Source organism: Rutilus rutilus (assembly GCF_951802725.1).
Source record: "Rutilus rutilus genome assembly, chromosome: 18".
In the NCBI taxonomy this organism is placed as follows: Eukaryota; Metazoa; Chordata; class Actinopteri; order Cypriniformes; family Leuciscidae; genus Rutilus; species Rutilus rutilus.
Genome location: NC_140231.1, coordinates 18,588,029 through 18,602,487, shown reverse-complemented (window position 1 = coordinate 18,602,487; position 14,459 = coordinate 18,588,029). Strand labels below are relative to the sequence as shown.

The 14,459-nt window shown below is 38.4% G+C and overlaps 1 protein-coding gene across 4 annotated transcripts in view; it reads right to left on the bottom strand.

The window, feature by feature from the left end:
• arhgap32b (Rho GTPase activating protein 32b) overlaps positions 1-14,459 on the bottom strand; it is a 106,180-nt gene that overhangs the window by 37,076 nt on the left and 54,645 nt on the right. For 3 of the 4 annotated variants that reach the window (XM_084388239.1, XM_084388240.1, XM_084388241.1), the window contains exon 5: positions 14,362-14,446. In XM_084388239.1, the coding sequence (XP_084244365.1) occupies positions 14,362-14,446 (85 nt within the window). Of the gene's footprint in view, positions 1-512; positions 609-14,361; positions 14,447-14,459 lie in introns of those variants that run through there. The other variant, XM_084388242.1, reaches the window with a different exon arrangement.

The window sequence follows — 14,459 nt, the reverse complement described above, 5'->3', positions numbered from 1 at the left end:
AGCGCATGGTTACGCAGCACTGATCTGAAGTACAAAGCATGATGTCAATGGCCCTGGTGAGACCTGAAGACATTAGGTGTCTCTTAAAGCACATCTGCAGCCTTTAAGTGTGAATCAAGTGAGATTAAAGTGAAGGTATGACCAAGAGCAAAATAAAAGGGTGGGAAAATAAAACAAGCGGTGAGCAAAAAGGGCAAAGACGACTTACAGAGGCACAACATCCCGTTTGCGCTCATTAACGCAGCATCTTTTGTTCACCCCAAGATTCCGGCTGCACGCTGGAAGCTCAATTCAGATGCCGTACTCCTAAACATTCAAGGATTCCCACCTTCGACTTCCATTAGTCAAGCATGCGTGAAAGTAAAACCGGTTCTTTTTGTTCAGCAGAAATCCACTCGGCAGAACACAGATGTCAGTTGAGTTTCCCACCCCCTCCGGAGTGCCGTCCCGGCTGAGTTGTTGTGAAGCACAAGGGTTGAGGTTCCCCCTTTGGTGCTTTCCTGCAAACTTACACAGAGTGAAGTGCTGGCTGGTCGACTTTTTGCAGAAATCCAGTTGTTTTCAGGGACTTCATTGCAGTTTGGTTTTCCTAATTTGTGATGAGATGCTGCGGTCCCTTCTTACTCCATGTTATCTGAAATTCACTCACTTAGTTTGCTGGCCAAAAGTGGTCTGGAGAACACACAGAAGAAAGTAAGATGAAAAAAGCAGTTCTCCCTTTGCATTTGTTGTGGTGTCCTTTCACCACACGCTCTCGTTTTCTCCAGACTCTATTGGTCTCCCCCCCGTTCCCAACCCCCAGCGCCTCCCCCATTCGCTAGCTCTCAGTGGTACAGTCCCTGGGACAAAGCACAGGGCCAGTGAGCCAAAAGAAACAGTGGGGAGAGCCGTGAAGAGGGGGTTGCCCTTGTAGGAGCACAGAGCGGTTCTCCAGCATGTGCCCTTCACTCTCCGTCCTGATCCTCTGGGACCAGTGCAGTCCAGAGCAAGAGAAACAGAAGGGACAGAGACAAATGTTAGTGCTGCATTGAGAATGTCTGGAGAATCCTTCATGAACGACAATGGCTGCTTGAGGCTGTATTGTCTAATAATCACACTATTGTAGTAGCACAAAAGACAAAGAACGAAAACAAAGAGCCTCCATATGTCTCGTACTTTGGCAGGGGGTGCTTTCCGTTCACGGCCATTTTTAATGACCTAATTATCGTGTTCATTGATGAAGACAATAAGGACAGGTTAGGATAGTTGACTACTCCAACAAATTACTATTCGAATGGTAAGGTTGACCAATTAATGTAACTTTTTAAAAGGGATAGTTTACCAAAAAAAAAAAAAAACACATTTGAGAGTGTAGAATAGAAAAAAACAAAGGTATGGAAAGAAATGCCTATAGGTTTAGACATGATGGTGAGTTAATGACAATATTTTAAAGGTGGTTAAAGGGAGTGGATTTAGACATACAACTTGATTTCAGCGTGCTAGTATTTGTATCTCTTAATACACACCATTTTAATCACTGCTGCTTCAGCCATAAAAGCTGTTGAATGAAATATAACATGTCAACAATACATCAAACATTACTGTCAGTCTGCTGTGAGCAATGTTCCCTTTTTTATACACAATTTAAATGCTTGTTCAGGAGAATTATGGTAGTTTTGTGTAATGAAAAGTTACAGCTATTTAGCCTATTTGTTGTATATTTGTCAGCTAACTGATTTTAGGGCTACACTAGCATCCATACCGCAAAGATTTGTTTCTGTTGGATATGATCTTAACCCAGGCTTATTATTCAACATTTTCTTACCACCAACCAGTCAACTACAGTACCTATCAAACGTTTTGGAAAGAAGTCTCAACAAGACTTGGGTGCTCACCGAGGCTGCATTTATTTAATCAAAAACATTAAAAACAGTAAAAATAGCTTTTTTATTTAAATACATATTTTAAAATGTAATTTATTCCTATGATGGCAAAGCTGATTTTTCAGCATCATTACTCTTCAGTGTCACATGATCCTTCAGAAATCATTCTAATATGCTGATTTGGTGCTCAGGTAACATTTCTTAATAATGAGAATAATAATAGTATAATGTTATATTAGCATTTATTAAATTTATTAAAGCATTTATTATTATTTTTTCTTCTAAATTTCATTTAATGCATCCTTGATCAATAAAAGAATTTCTCTTTTTTTATCTTACGCAAATGTTTAAATGGTATCATTATATCAAGGCACATTTTACAATTATTGCTTTAGTCTGACTGAAATGTTAAAGTTTATTTAAAGTACATGCAATTGTAATTACCTATTTGTTGATTTTGAAAGTTTAACCTGACTTTAAGTTCAAGGTCTAATGATGATAAGACGTGGCCTGAGGCAGTGACTATGACAGAAGTACAAAGACAAGCACACAGATACATATTTACACAACTTTCAGCCATAAATCAGTGCAGGGGACAGAAAAAAAGCAATGGGTCACTCCAAATTACATCACTTGTGCCATCACAGCACATCTGAGGGTGATTAAAAAGATTTTCCTGGAGGAGTGTTGTGAAATGCGGCAGTCAACCACACGGAACGCAAGAGAGATCCAAGAGTCCTGCTATTCGACCTGCAGAAATGAGAAATCCTTCCCTGGAGCCCCACTCGCTCAGAAACACATGGCTGCTTCAGTGTGAGTATGAGAGTTTGAGGAGGGAGGCTGGCTGGTATCAGATGTGTTTGGATTATTTCATGGAGGTGGAAGAGGTCATGCAGACCAAAACAAATATGACAGCTTAGAGACTTCAGCTGAAATGTGAGGAGTTTAAAAATGCCTTGGCTTAAAACTATGACATATGACGTACCATTAGCTATAATAACAAGAGTGTGTTCCAGCAAGATTAGAAACACATATGATGCAAGTTAACAAACAAATCATTCTCCTGCAAAGTTATAGAGCGATGACCTTTAAAGGGCCAGAATTGTGATTCCATTGAATAAAGAAATGCCAAGTCGTATGATTATTCAGTTACTCACTAATGTGTCCGGATGAGCTGCAAAAGAGCATTCTTTAGAGTGGACACATTCCAGCGGAAGATTTAACACCCTCAAGCATCCAGTTCCAAAACAAATCCAGAGGCTGAGTGTGGAAAATACACATTCCTTAAACAGAGGAATTCACTATGGATGGGACAGAATTAGTTCAATTAGTGAGATTGAATAGCTTATTTATTCTATAACATTTGTTTTTAACATGTATCGCAGCATATAAATGTTGAAATTGAACTAGTTAAGAATTGTTTCATAATCTTACAATTATCAGTAATATATTATATAAACAATTCTGGGTGCTATTTCAGTCACGTTTCACCACACAATTAAACAGTCATGCTAAAACCCTCTCTGAGAGGACCACAAAAACAGGTTCTGTTTCTGTGAATTTCATTTCATCAAAGCTCAAAAGGACCATGTATAATACAACATTTGCAAGATTACAAAGATAATATCTTCAGATTCATACCCTTTAAAGCATTATGAACTGACATCAAAGTACCGCTTTTGTAACAAATTGCAAGGCAATTTACATTAGACTTCAAAACTGCCTGCTATAATGCATAATCTAATAGCTCTGTGCAATCAAATCTTACAGTAATTTCGCCTATGTATTTGTTGAATCTGTATATATCAGTTATTCTATTAAAGGGGTGTGATTAGTGTACACTTGTTGCTAAGAAACATGTCTGATTAGTGTCTACAAAAGATAACCCTAAACCGGCCTAAATATACACTGGTTCTTTATATCACTTTTTTTAGTCAGTCACCTACACGTCATGTGACTAATCACTTTGGAGTCACAGGATGACATCATAATGCTGATTGGCTGATGGGAACAATAACACTAACCCATTAGTCCCAAACCTTGAGCTGAAATGTTCAAGACAGAAGACACAAAAAATACTTAGAATTCCAAAGTTCATTTCACAGATCCCTCTATAAATCTATAACTAAGTGTTTTGCTGCAAAGAATCAAAGATAATTTCCTCTGAGTAATAGATTACCTCCAAACCTACATCTTAAAGCAGGAAGAAATCAAGAAAAACAGTGGCAACATGAACTTGAAGGACATGGCATCATCCACTGGATCATACATTAAAATAAGACTCTCTCTCTCTGAACAGCTATAAATATTATACAATTAAAATCCACTAGTGACCTAGTTCATCCAGATTTGCCTGAACAGAAGCTGGGCATCCTGCCAGCTTTGCCAGGGTAAATCCCTTACATGATTCCACAAATCACGCTTTGAGAGGACATTCAAGGAAATGGGAGGTCACTGAAATGAACACGTCCGGTGTGACTGGTCAAGAAACTGTACCGTAATCTGTAGCCAGATGAATAAATTTCACATTGTAGAATGATAATACAAACAAAATATTACTGTGCTGAAAAATGTATTTTCTGTGGATAGGGCGGGGCTGCAGAGGTAAGAGCAGGTCTGTGCGTATAAAGTGGTCTTCCCACACGCTCTCCAACCCAAGGGGGGTGAAACGAGTGGTATTTTTGTCGGGCTGCAGAGTGGTTGTGTTTTTGAGTGCGTTGTCCTGTGGGCAATAGTGGAGTGCTCCATTGTTTCATTGCAGAGGAGGGACCAAGATAAAGCAGTGCCTCTGAGGATGACATAACTAAGCAAGGTAGCTTTGAAAGGGTTTAATGTGGATGAAAGATTAAAGTTGATAAGATTAAAACACACAGAAGAAGGTAACAGACTAGAACTATAAATTGTTGTTGGATGACCAATCATAACCCAATTTTTTTTTTTTTTATACATGCACTAACATTCAAAAGATTGGGGTCTATAAGATTTTTTTTTACCTGTTTTTCTAAGTCATTATAAGTTTTTATAAGGCTACATTTATTTGCAAAACAGTAAAAATTTGAAACATTATGAACATTTTAAATAATTGGTTTCTATTTTAATATTATTTAAAATGCATTTTATTCCTGTAAATAAAAAAAAAGCTTTACCACCGTAAAGCTGAATTTTCAGCAGCCATTAGTTCAGTCTTCAATGCCACATGATCCTTTAAAAATCATTCTAATATGCTAATTCAGCACTCAAGAAACATTTAACCGTTAGGTTGAAAACCATTGTGCTGCTTAATATTTTATTGTGGAAACTGACACATTTGTTCAGGATTCTTTGATGAATAGAAAGTACAAAATAACAGTATTTATTAGAATACATTTTTTACTCAAGTAAATAAAAAATAAAATAAAATAAAAAATCCCTCCAAAACTACTTAATGAAAAAAGTAAGCAATATTACATGCGTTTGAAAAAAATAAAATAAATCATACCTTTTTTTTTTTTTTGCTATGGTATCAAAAATGGGAGGAGGGGGTCACATCGAATTATTTTTTCACCCCTGATAGTTTTGCATCTCTCCAAGCACAAACTAGTTATTGGGCTTTTGGCCTCATCTTCTGTTAATGCAGACAAGCACATTATGTCTTGCAGCGTGCAGTCAAATATGATATCAGAATATTTTCTGTGAGGGTTAGTGTTAGGGGATGGAATATACCGGGTGGCGCCATCACTGATCTTGAATAATGCACACTCCTCAGTAAATGTGCAGTTGCGCCCCTGTGTGTACTAAACAGCCTCAGTCCCGCACTGTTAATGATTTAGACTAGTTTGTCAGCTCAGCCTCAGACATATAAAGGTGCTTGCACACTGAAAACACATTGAACTGCACAGATCGATAACAAAGCCAGCTCAGCAGCTAGTAAACATCCCAAAGAGATCTTACAGCATGTTTTCCCCAAACAAGGTCCACAGCAGTACAAGAGCAGATGCTATTAGAACACTGCACATAGCGGCTACACGTAGCCATTTAGCAGTAGAGGGACTGCATGGAGTGAATGGGGTAGTCTGGTGCTTAACAGAGATATTCTTCTGTAAAATGTCCTCTTCTGGGACTGCTGTCATTTGTAAGAGCAGTTTTGATTCCTGAATCAGCATTGTTAATGAGTAGAGGGCACAAGGCAGGGCTAGAGGGAGATTGGAAGGGCAGTCTCCAAGGACTATTTCACAGGCCAGTTCCTCCTGAAATCTCTACCCCACAATATCAGCTGAGGCATTTTGTCATTAACAAGCATACATGGGGTCAACTGACTGACATGATTTATGTGGCCACACATGTACACACCGTTGGGCACATATGCAAACTGCAGTCTGAGATGCTCTGATGGAGAGAGGGGCAGGCCACATGGGATGTCATGCCTTGACTGTGCACAACTCTTTGGGATTTGTGCATCCACAATGCTGACTTGGCAACTGATATATAAAAAAAAGTTCTAAAAAGCCCAGCTTGCAAAAGTAATTCATTTTAATGCAAAATCTCACATCGGAGAGCTTGCCAAATATTAGATCACAAGCTGCTTTCCGCTTCGCAGGGTCTTTATGCAGTTTACTGTTTCCTACACACTAACGGTCCTTGCACAGATGCACACTGAGTCTGAAATTTTCGTATGCGTTTTTTCGTATTCGTCATCCTAAAAATGTGTCACGCACAGAAACCTTGCACAACGACTAAGATGCATATTAATTAATCAGTTGCGGGGTAAAATAATAAAATAATAATAAAAAAAAAAAAAAAAAAAAAACCGCAAACCAATACAAGAAGTAGTCTTAAAGCAGTGAGGATGATTTTGTTGTCCTCTCTCTTTTTAAAAAGTGTCCATCCAATCCTGAGATTGCGTAGAGAGGAAGGAGAGTTCCACCTTCGCTTGTACGGTGGCTCTGAATTGTCAAAACCCCTCTCAAAATGCTTGCTACGGATGCAAAAATCACAGAAAATCAAACCCGATCCAAAAATGTTTATGACGGACGAAAGTTTCGGAGGCAGTGTGTAAACTGGATTGACACAACGTGAAGTCGTATTTATTGTGTGCAAATATTTCGGACAAGAATTTCGGGCTCAGTGTGCAATGACCTTAAGCAAGGAATATCTGTAGAAGTTCACTTTACTTGGCAAAACCTGTACATTTGGAGATATATATATCAAATTTAAATTCTGCTTTGCTATTACATTAATAAATTATGTTAAAATATAAAGCAGTCATTTTAAATAGTAAAAATGTTTCACTATATTACTGCATAAGAGATTCTCACTTAAAATGGCTGAATACCCTGTGAAGTCTATTTCGCCAGTGCACTATTGGAAGACTGGTATGTACTCATAATGTGGCAAGCAATCAATTTACCATTCTACAGGATAGGGCTAGGTGTGCCAACATGCATAAAGAGCCTGCTGAAATAAATAAAACACAAGAGAGTACTCTATGAGAGTGCCTACAAATATCAGACACTGAAGAAATCAGAAAGAGAGCCATGCATTAAACAACGAAGAACTAAACTGGTGGAGTATTCATGTGTGGAAATGAACTCCTGGAACAGATTAGTTTTATGCTGGAAAACAAAATATAGATACTCAGTCACCTAGAAGGCAGAATTAAACAAAATATTTCCCGTCTCATAAATCTGGAAAGCAATGTTAACAAAGCAGATGCTATTTCCTATAACTTTGCCCATTAGCACCAGATGGTGCTAATCAACACATCAGTATTGCCCTAAAAATAAACAGTTGACCAGTCCAAAGCAGGATGAGAATCCAGTTGTTCATGGTCTGTGGTGGGAATAAAAAACAAGCAGAGAGGATAATGTTTTTGTTTTAGTATTCTGTTCATTCAAGAGCCCTAAGTAGCAAACACAACTACCACCCACTCCTTATTAAACTAGCTGATTTGATAAAGAGTGTCGTGCTCTCGACTTGCTGTTACACTACGTGACTCCAATTCTGATTTACATTGAGGGCACAAGCAAGTGTTCATGTCAATGTGATGGCTGAACAGTGACAGCAGCCATACTGGCCTGTCTGACCTGTGGGTTAGAGGCAGCATCTCTGCTCCAGGCTGCCTAATAGCTGAGGAATAAATGTGTCATGTGCACCAGCTGAGGGGTAAGAGCATTTGACTTTCTCCACAGGCAATAAAATGACTAAGAGATGTGAAGATAGATTGCTGGAGAGACAGAGGGTAAATAATAATAGTCAGGCTGTGGACGGCAATTCAAACAGCCTGAGACAAGAGCCGAGAATAGCACAGGATGAGGCCTGCTGTTGAGAAGCACACAAGATTGATGTATCATAACACGTTGGTGACAAAATTTAAGAGGATGAGAGAGAAAAAAGTTCCAATCTTCTGATGGTAGCTGGTTTTACATGTGTCTAGCTAGACAAAACTGGTCTTCAGCTGGTCCTAGCTGGTTTTGGTGGCTGATCAGCCGGTATACCTGCACCTGGCTAAGCTAGTTAACATTGTTGCAGAAAACAGCTTAGATACCTTGACTAGCAAGTATGACCAGATTTCTTCCAGCAAGGGACTGTTTAGCCCTTAAAGTAATTCTGGCAGATACTGTATTTAACTGAATAATAATTTTCATCTTATGACCAATAAGGGATATTAGCCAATAGTACAATTTTGCATAAATAAATAAATAAATAAACTAAAATCAATCGTTTTACATGATACAAGTTAATTTAGGTTAATGCACAGTATGAAAAATGGATATTCATTTTTATTAATAACTAAGTGTTAGATGAAGAAATATTTTATTTAAATGCAAACGGGTGGAAATAAGTATACACAAATATCAAATACTAATATTTAAACAAATCAGTCAATGACTTATATAGGACCAATACGCCATGCACTCCTAGCTAAAATATGAAAGACTTTAATATTCTAAAACAGTAGCAGGTGGAACCAATTTGAGACAAGCAAGCATACATTATAAAGAGATGCACGACGGACCACAGCAAATACTGGGCAATGGGCACATTCCCTGGCACAGGCCCGACCCGACGAAAGCTCTGGGTCGAGGGGGTCGTATATCCAGAGAGTATACAGAGTAGCTATATAAGCCTGGAGCAGAAAATGGGGGAAGGGACAGTGGGACACTAAAAACACGGCCACTGCCCTCACTCATTCACCAGCAGGGAGGGGTGCCTATGGAAACTATTTCCTCCGGTACCAGTCTCAGAACACTGGTACAACATACACGTGTCATCCACACACATTTCCGAGCGGCTGATAAACTTAAGACATATCTGTAATTGAATCCAAGTTGCACTTTTGTCTTCCACTGGCTGTGGGTAGCAGTCGGTGCCAGTTACCACACGGCTGCAATACAAGGCTGAGCAAAGGCCATGAATGAAGCCAGAAGACAAGCCCTCCATTGTGTGCAAGAAAATAAACCAAAATACAATTGGCGGCCGTATCCAACAACACAATTAAGACATCAAATGCAAAGTCACCTCCAGAGCTTTAAACCACAATTGTTTAAATGTCATGCAACAGGCAGAGGAGGGCACAAAAATAAAAAAGCATTCAAGAAAATCTAAACCATGTTTTAGTAAAAGCAATGTCAAATGACCATGTACAGCAATGTAACAGTAAAATCAATGAGTGATGCTACAAGCAAAAGGGTCAATGCCACGTGAGCAAAGCAGCGATTATTGCTAAACGTTTTGCTGTGGGGGACATGAACCCCTCCCATAGTGGCACACATTAATATGGGCTACAGCTTTAACAATGGTACAACCAGGGCCTAAAATTAACACTCTCCAAGAGCCAAATGAGAGTAAAAATCAGCGTTGGGGAGTATGCGAAATGGGGTCACTCGCCAGTTGGCCTGTAACATTTGTATGAATTCTAACAAATGCATGAACGTGAACTAACGGAACCAATGCTCGGAACAGTAGACGGGTCAGTGCAGCATCGCCACAAAAGTTTAAGCCTTGACAATTAAAATATTCAAGCACAAGATGATGCGAAAGGGAGGTCATTTCGTTATTCGCGCGCTGTGTGGAAAGTTGTGCGCACACATACGAAGCCTAATACTAAAATGAGCTCTCTTTCACATCGTCTTGCACTTGAGCGGAAAAATGCACAAAAAATATATATATAAAAAATGTAAAAAAAGTAAAAAAAAAGCGACTATCCTAGTAAACAGTCGGTTATGTCCTAAAGGAATGTGAACAGTTGAGAAAGTAAATGCATGTGTACCGTATCAGTATTAGATGCGTGCATTTGCTCTTAAAGTGACAGCAGCCTAACATTCCTGCTGCTGTCTGTTTTTAATGTTCATCAAACAACAAAGGAAAAAAATAAATTAAAAAAAATCCCCCACTGCTCTTGAATTGTGAATTTTCACTGGCATTTAAAATGTTGGTGTCATTACTGTCGGTTTTTGCAAAAACTGTTTCATGGCCGGTAATAAATATTTATGGCAGGTAAACGTTTAAGTCACCAGCCATTGGCAGGTGTAGAAAAAACATCTGTTTCAGGCCCTAGTTACAACAATGGCAGTAAAGACATTTAGTTACAAATGATTTTCATTTCAAATGAATGATTTCTATTCAAAGAATCCAGAGAACCCAATTTTCACAAAAATATTCAGCAGCACAACTTTGTACAAATGTTTTCAACATAAGAAAGGTTGGTAACAATTTACAATAAGGTCTCATTCGTTAACATTAGTTAATGTATTAGCTAATATGAACTAACAAGCAATACATTTACAGTACATCACAGTATTTATTAATCTTGGTTAATGTTAGTTAATAAAAATAGTCGTTCATTGCTAGTTCACAGTGTTAACTAATACAACAAATACAACTTTGATTTTAATTATGTACTAGTAATTAACATTAAGATTAATAAATGATGTAGAAGTATTGTTCATTCTTAGTTCATGTTAAAGTAGTTAACTAATGTTAATTAATGAAACCTCATTGTAAAGTGTTACCAAAAAGTTTCTTTAGCCGATTAGAATGATTTCTGAATGATCATGTGACACTGAAGATTGGAGTAATGGCTGTTTTCTATTTTCAAGTATTTGTAATTGCAATGATATTTCACAATATTACTGTCTTCACTGTAGTTCTGATCAAATAAACATAGCCTTGGTTAGCATTCAAGATTTCTTTCTAAATCAAAAATCTTACCAACACCAAACTTTTGAATAGTAGTGTATATTGTACATCCCCTTATTATTATGTTTAAAATAATTTGTCATATTCAATGTAAAAATAAGGAAAATGAGCACGCACAAAAAAACTCAAATCAGCAGATACCAATACATTTTTAATGATAATCACTGATACCTATATGGTAATAATATATTGTGCATCCTTAATTAACTAAATCAAGTTCATGGCTAACACAGTAAAAAGATTTGTGGACAACAGTGTTTCTCTGGAGCCATTTCTGAATGCAGAGAAACCCAGTCATTCTGCTGCTCTTTTGGGAGTATCAGTCAGTGATCTGCCTGTAATTACAAACCATTCATAAATCACCAGCAAAAGGATGACATGCTTCTGGAAGGAACTCCACAAACATAGCTAAAGTATCCATGCCAGCAGCAGCTGCTGTACAACTGCAGGCTCATTCAATTCTGGGCTGTAAAGGACTTCTCCGGATTGAATTGTGTTTTGTGCATAAACCATGATTATGTGGCAGAGTAAAGAGAATTATTGATGTTCTTCATTGTCGCCATGGTACCCTGCTGCACTGACTGCGAACTGGTCCGATAAGAGAAAGAAAGGAGCTGCCGCCCTCTACTGGACGCCAGTGCAGGCTACAATCGGCTGCACCTAGATGGTTTACACAATCCTAGAACGACAATCATCTATAAACAGCAATGAAGAAATGTCGACGCTGCAACATGTGAATGCAAAATAGCTGTCTCATATTTCGGCTTTCCCAGGGCAATTCCTCCAAAAGCAGGATTACTATTCAGTGTGAAGGCCCCCTGAAGAAACCACTGCTTCACTCCCTCCCAATTGTCTGGCCCTCGACACCATGCCAATCTATTTTCTCATTCTGTGAGCGCTCCATTATACCCTTAATCCCAAACACAGAGACACCGAGATCTCCGACACTGTCGCACCACCCCACCTCCTGTCCCTACACAACAAGGCGCTATTCAGCATTCCCACCAGTCCTTTTAGTCTTTCACTGAGCCTTGATACAGTATATAATGAGAAATGTAAAATATGTGAAAGGGAACAACACTGTGAAGAAGCCAAATTTATTCAGTGCAGATAAGTAGGCTAAAGTTTTCTTTCCCACATCAAAAGATGTCGCAAGTAGGAATGTGCATATCGGGCATTATGGGCTCGCTGCTGCTTTTTTTGACATCTAGCACCATTAGCGTCATGTTCTAAAATGTAGTCCGGTTAAAAATAGTTCTTTAAAAACACCATGTCTATCTGTTTTTGAAAGGGAGAACGTGTCGTTGTGAATGCACTCTAATCCTCTCTAGATTGTTGAGCTCTGTTACTGCCTCACACCGAAAGTCATGCACAGTTCTGACCCAAGCTGTCACACTTCTCTAACCTAGTGGTTCCCACCCTTTTTCTCAGGGGACACAAGTCATATGAATCACGAGTCATGTGTTTCACAAGTCATATGCTTCACAACCACACCTTTAAAGTAAACTTATGTGTAGATAGGCAGTTGGAAAATATAGACAGAAGTATTATTAGAAATTTAGCTTATTCTATTAAATTGCAAAACATCTTTACCAGAAACCCTATGCTTGCATTTTTTCTATGTTAAATACGTAGTGATTTTATGAATGTGCTAAATATAAAGACTGTCGACTTTCACTCTGTCATGTCCATTTGTTTTGATCACCACAAGTTCGCAGAACAAGAAGAATTTTTATTCAGTTTGATATTTTGTCATGGTTCGTGCAGCTAGATGGAGCTAAACAGAATTGAACAGAACGCACGTGACTTGAAATACATTTTTAGTTTAGGTTAAGTTTAAACTGCTTTTAAATGGAAACTTACACTGAAAAAAAAAAAGAAGAAAAAAAACACTTATTTTTATCATCTATGAAACACATCTGTTTATTAGCCTGGATTATTTAAATGTGATGAGTAAAATCATTAGCTTCTCTAAAATCAAATACACTCTTCGACCCCTCAGACAGCCCTGATGGGGGTGACAAGCCGCAGGTTGGGAAACCCCGCTCTAACCAAGCAGACCTCAAAGTATTTCCACAAAATACCACAAAAAGACAAAATTAAAAATGAGGCCAAATTTTGGTCTATTAGCATTTAGCAATTACTAAATTTACATCAGTGTGAATTTCTGACTCTGAAAAATATATACACTGATGAGCCAAAACATTATGCCCAGTCACAGGTGAAGCAAATATCATTGATCATCTCCTAACAAGTCCACATATTAAAAGATTAGTTCACTTCAAAATTAAAATTCTATTTCAAATCTGTATGAATTTATTTCTTCTGCTGAACACAAAGGAAGATATTTTGAAGAATGCCAGTAACCAGACAGTTGATGTACCCCATTGGCTTCCATAGTTTTTTTTTTGTTTAGGAGTGTGATGTTCTGGGCAATGTTCTGCTGAGAAACCGTGGGTCTGGCCATTTATGTGGACGTAAATTAGACATGTGCCTCCTACCAAAACATTGTTGCAGACCAAGTACACCCCTTAAAGACAAAGATGTTGCCTGGTGGAAGTGGCCTCTTTCAGCAGGATAATGCACCCTGCCACATCGCACATTGTTAAGGAATGAATTGAGGAACATGATGAAAAGTTCAAGATGTTGCTCTGGGCTCCAAATCCCCCTTATCAATCCAATTTAGCATCTGGGATGTACTGAGGCACTGTGTATATGTGTATATACATATTAAACAGTGTTATGAACTTATGATGCATTCATTTATATAATTTCCTACATTTAGAGAAGATGGACGTCACCTAAATAAGTGCAAACTCTAAAACCGGTGTCTCTCAGTGTGACACGATGCTGGACTAAAGTGAAGAGATTGAAACAGATGCAACAAATACACTCTCTTGCTATCACACTGAGTCTTTCTGTCATGCTTCTGGCGCAGTTTCAGTTGAGATACAATTATGATATAGCGATGCATCATGACTGAATCGTGACATGTATCGAGATATAATGTATGGTGAAGCAGCTGAGGATGCCCAGCCCTAGCAGAGGAAATAGTCAACTGCAGGTTTGAGAGGGATGTAATATCACATTGATCCTCACTTTTCAATTCCCTGGAGCCTTGCATTAGAGACACGCTGCTGTTCCTCTCCCAGCTGTGGCACTCTGGTGTTATCTGCACACCCTTGACATTTTATTGCACACTATCACACATTGAATCTCCCCTTTTCTCTCATTTTCAACACTGTCCCTTTCAAGTCCAGTCACTGAGAGTCACTCTGTAGTTAAAGCAGGTTTACTGTTATTAAAGGACTTACGATCTTACCTGTATTGTCCCAAAGTCAACATTTTCATAGTGGAAGTGGGCACATTCGGCTAACTTTGGGAAGTGACCCTTGGTGAATGAGAGTCTGAAAAGATCAC